At 46.9% G+C, this 3,631-nt stretch overlaps 1 protein-coding gene across 1 annotated transcript in view; it reads left to right on the forward strand.

Moving 5' to 3' along the window:
* Positions 1 to 206: 206 nt before the first annotated feature.
* SARC_08213 (hypothetical protein) overlaps positions 207 to 3,631 on the forward strand; it is a gene marked incomplete at its 3' end in the record, with an annotated part of 4,486 nt that continues 1,061 nt past the window's right edge. The window contains exons 1-6 of the mRNA XM_014297821.1: positions 207 to 459; positions 854 to 988; positions 1,186 to 1,423; positions 1,851 to 1,943; positions 2,381 to 2,480; positions 3,341 to 3,495. Of these exons, the coding sequence (XP_014153296.1) occupies positions 254 to 459; positions 854 to 988; positions 1,186 to 1,423; positions 1,851 to 1,943; positions 2,381 to 2,480; positions 3,341 to 3,495 (927 nt within the window). The remainder of the gene's footprint in view (positions 460 to 853; positions 989 to 1,185; positions 1,424 to 1,850; positions 1,944 to 2,380; positions 2,481 to 3,340; positions 3,496 to 3,631) is intronic.

The following is a 3,631-nucleotide window of genomic DNA, read 5'->3' on the forward strand; positions in this document are numbered from 1 at the left end:
ATTTCTTCTCGCGTGGTCTGTATCCGCATAGATACTGCTAGTACACAGGCCTGTTCTAGCCTTAGAAGACAGCCTAAGTTATCGGGGTTAAATCACTGCGAGCGACGTCTGGATCATTTGTAGATAAATTTCCCCTATCACTGTAGATACGCATCTCCACACCCACCCTAAAATCTCGTCTCTCTGGCACCTGCCTACACGCCCACAGGTTCTGGTCGACAACGAGCCCGTCGAAGGGTATGCACTTCTGATCATGAACGAGCTGCCCAACTGTGTGAAGGATATCCTCATCTCGCTGCGGTGTTGTTTCCGCTATCGCACGGAAGACGGGACCACTCACACAGTCCTGTTGTACGAAGAGATACAGCGCAACTCGACCCCCTTTGATGAGAGTGGCCTACCCGAGGGCGAGTATGAGTTCCCATTCAGTTTCTCGTGCCCGGACGATCTGCCTCCGAGGTAGTTGTGTGCATGCATGCATGCGTGCGTGCGTGCCTATACAGCTATACGGTCGCTCAAAGCGGTGTATATGTGGCGCTGGGCTTGCCCCAGGTCTGTTCTCGTCTCATGGCGTATTCTTTGAACTTATTTAAATCGCGGAACAGTATGCGGTAGTGTTTTTGTGGCGTGTATTGAACTGGTGCAATCGTGCTCTATGTCAGCTGTGGGTGGGTTTACCACACCCACGAGAACAGTTCAGTCTCTACCACCGCTGGACCCCGCTTTGTTGTAACATATGTTTTATACCTTAGCCACAGCTTGTTTCGTTGTATTCATGTTTTATACCTTTATACCTTACCCACAGCCTGTATTGTTGTAATATATGTTTTTTACCTTTATACCTTACTCACAGCTTGACTATAGGTCACGACTCCGACTCAGTATCCAGCTGTAAAGTGTGGTACGAGATCAGATCGTATGTGATGCACACAGAAAACCACCCCACACTCGATCGGAAGCATCTGAGGACGGCCGTGCGCTTCCAGAGGTGGGTCTGGCACGAGTGCAATTCGCATAGTTCTATGGGTGTTGTAATTATTTTGTGGGTGAGACATATGCCTGAGAACGTTTTCTTACACTACAGTTGATTGTGCATGTACCTCGGTTCGTTTATAAGGCGAAACGTATACCGCGACAGACGAGTACTTAACCTCAGATGTTCCATTCCGTATGTGCGCACAACAGGTACTACTCGAGTGGGAACGGGCCAAACAAATACATAATCACCAACGACAAACCAGAGCCCCTGCACTACGCGTTTGGACATGTGAAGGTGCAGGTGCAGCTGGACCGCCAAGTGTTCCGGATAGGCCAGCCGGTGACGTTCCGGTTGGGCATCTACCACGACATGCTGAGGAGTATAAGCTCGGTGAAGTGTTATCTGAAGCAAGTGCTGAGTGTAAAGAAGAGGGCCGTGAGGCAGGTGTGTTGGCGTGGGTGTTGGTGTTGGTGTGGGTGTAGTCCAAAGCTGCTACAGAACCTTGCGGGTGCACTCCAGTTGTGAAAACCTTAAAACCTAAACCCTAAACCCTAAAAATGCTCATTGCTAAACACTCACCACCCCTAAATGCCGGAATTCCGTTCGCCATGTGTCCGTATACGGTATTTTCATACACACGAGCGGGATTCACACGTCCCTTGCTCGTTTTAAAGGTACAATCAAACATCAGCATAGCCAGCATGGATAAACCTTGGTAGAACTAGATTATCATTGTGGTTATTCCCAACTCATCGAACAATTCGCATGTCAATAGACGCCAACTTCTGAGTACGGTCACCGCAATGTATTCCGTTGGGTTGATTGCGACATTCGCTCAACTTGTCCTTGACTACCGTTTCTTTTCCACTAGGTTAAAGAATATAATTCCATATCAGTCGTGGGGTTCAGGGAATTAAATCAGAAAGGGGTGCCGGTACGACGAAAACAGCACTTCAGCACAAACGTAAGTAGCAACCTCCTCAGCGAGAAGATCTGCTGATGTTATTCGTGGATTCTACTTCTTGTTGTTTGTGACAGCGATCGATGTTGTGAAAAAAAAATCAAAACGCGTATTGTACGTTCTTTTAAAATTCCAATGCTGCGCACTGAGATTTATACACCGTCAATTTGGACGCTGCTCAAGCGAGGATGACATTCCAATTTTAATATATTTACTGTATTCGTCATGCCAATTTTGATACACAACGTTCAGGTGTCCATATCAAATCCATTACATTATGTAATATGTACAGGGGTTTCTATAAAGCCTACTGTGTTGTACAACTGGTGCGAGTGTCCATTGGGGCTAACCCAACACTTGATTGTACTACAAACCCCATTGCGTTATATAAAATGTGCAGGAGTTCATATAAAGCCCACTCTGTTGTATAACTGGTGCAGGTGTCCATTAAGGCTAACCCAACACTTGATGAGGCGGGGTGCATGGCGGTGGCTGGGGGTCAGGAAAGAGTGGCCTTTCCAGCGCTCTCGGGCACATTCGGTATGTGCAATGTGGCGTATATCTAAGCTTGCTTGTTTATACTTATCAACCGATGAGCGTTGTTACGTATAGCTATGCTTGCTTCTTTGTTTTTACTAACCTATGAGCGATGTTGCGTATATCCAAGCTTGCCTGTTCTTATCTGCTAGCCTATGAGCGGCTCACTTTTTTAAGTAGCGCTGTGCCGTCTGCGTTCGTTCCCGGGTAAGCTTAAGCCTTCTCCCTTTGGGCTATCAACCTGATCACCCCTCGTCTGCACGATCTTTTCTCTTCTCCATTGTTTTTCTAGTTTGACTAAACTTGGTAGTCTTTCAGTCTTTAACCAAAGACAAACGCATTGATATGGCCCCGTAGTGATTCCCCCGGAGGGTGGGGGTGGTTCTTTGTGTAGCTTATTGGCTATCAGAAGAATCACCTCTAGAGGACGCACTCGATGGCCACTGTGCATACATGGACCGGGTAGTAGTGCATCTAGTTGTGTAATACGTTGAATAAGTTTATGTTGGAAAGCACGCCGCAATGCGAACGACGTGTCGGTATAGATACTACTGCAGACCATGTGTTGGTATTGTTGTCATCGTTTCAGACGCGTGCACGTGGTAGTGTCATATGCTCGAGGTGGTTAGCATGGTTTATCTGGATGCCTGGTATTAGTCGGTTCTTCACAGCACGACTGTTATGGACAGTTGGACTCGAGGTAAACCTGATAGTATGGGTTGATTGTGTGCCTGCGCCGGTGCTGTATATACTTGGACTGCACCTGTACGTATTATTTGGACCCGATGCCCCAAATTGAAACACTTGGGTGCACAGTGTGTATTACTGAACTCGATATACAACATCAAACACTTTATATACAGAACGGCACGGGGCCGAAGGGGTGTCAGTGTCATATATACTCGAGATACACCTGTCAGTGGTGCTGTCATCAGACCTTGTAGTGTCTGTGCCATACATCACGGCGTTTGGGGCGCACGAGGAGGACGAGAATAAACCACCCAGCTATTGGATACAGGTATGTCAATAGTACATAGGTTGCTGTACGTATGGACAACAACATGTATACACACACACACACACACACATACACACACACACACACACACACACATATATATATATATATAGAACACACACACACACACAACACA

Source organism: Sphaeroforma arctica (genome assembly GCF_001186125.1).
Source record: "Sphaeroforma arctica JP610 unplaced genomic scaffold supercont1.718, whole genome shotgun sequence".
NCBI classification, from domain to species: domain Eukaryota; class Ichthyosporea; order Ichthyophonida; genus Sphaeroforma; species Sphaeroforma arctica.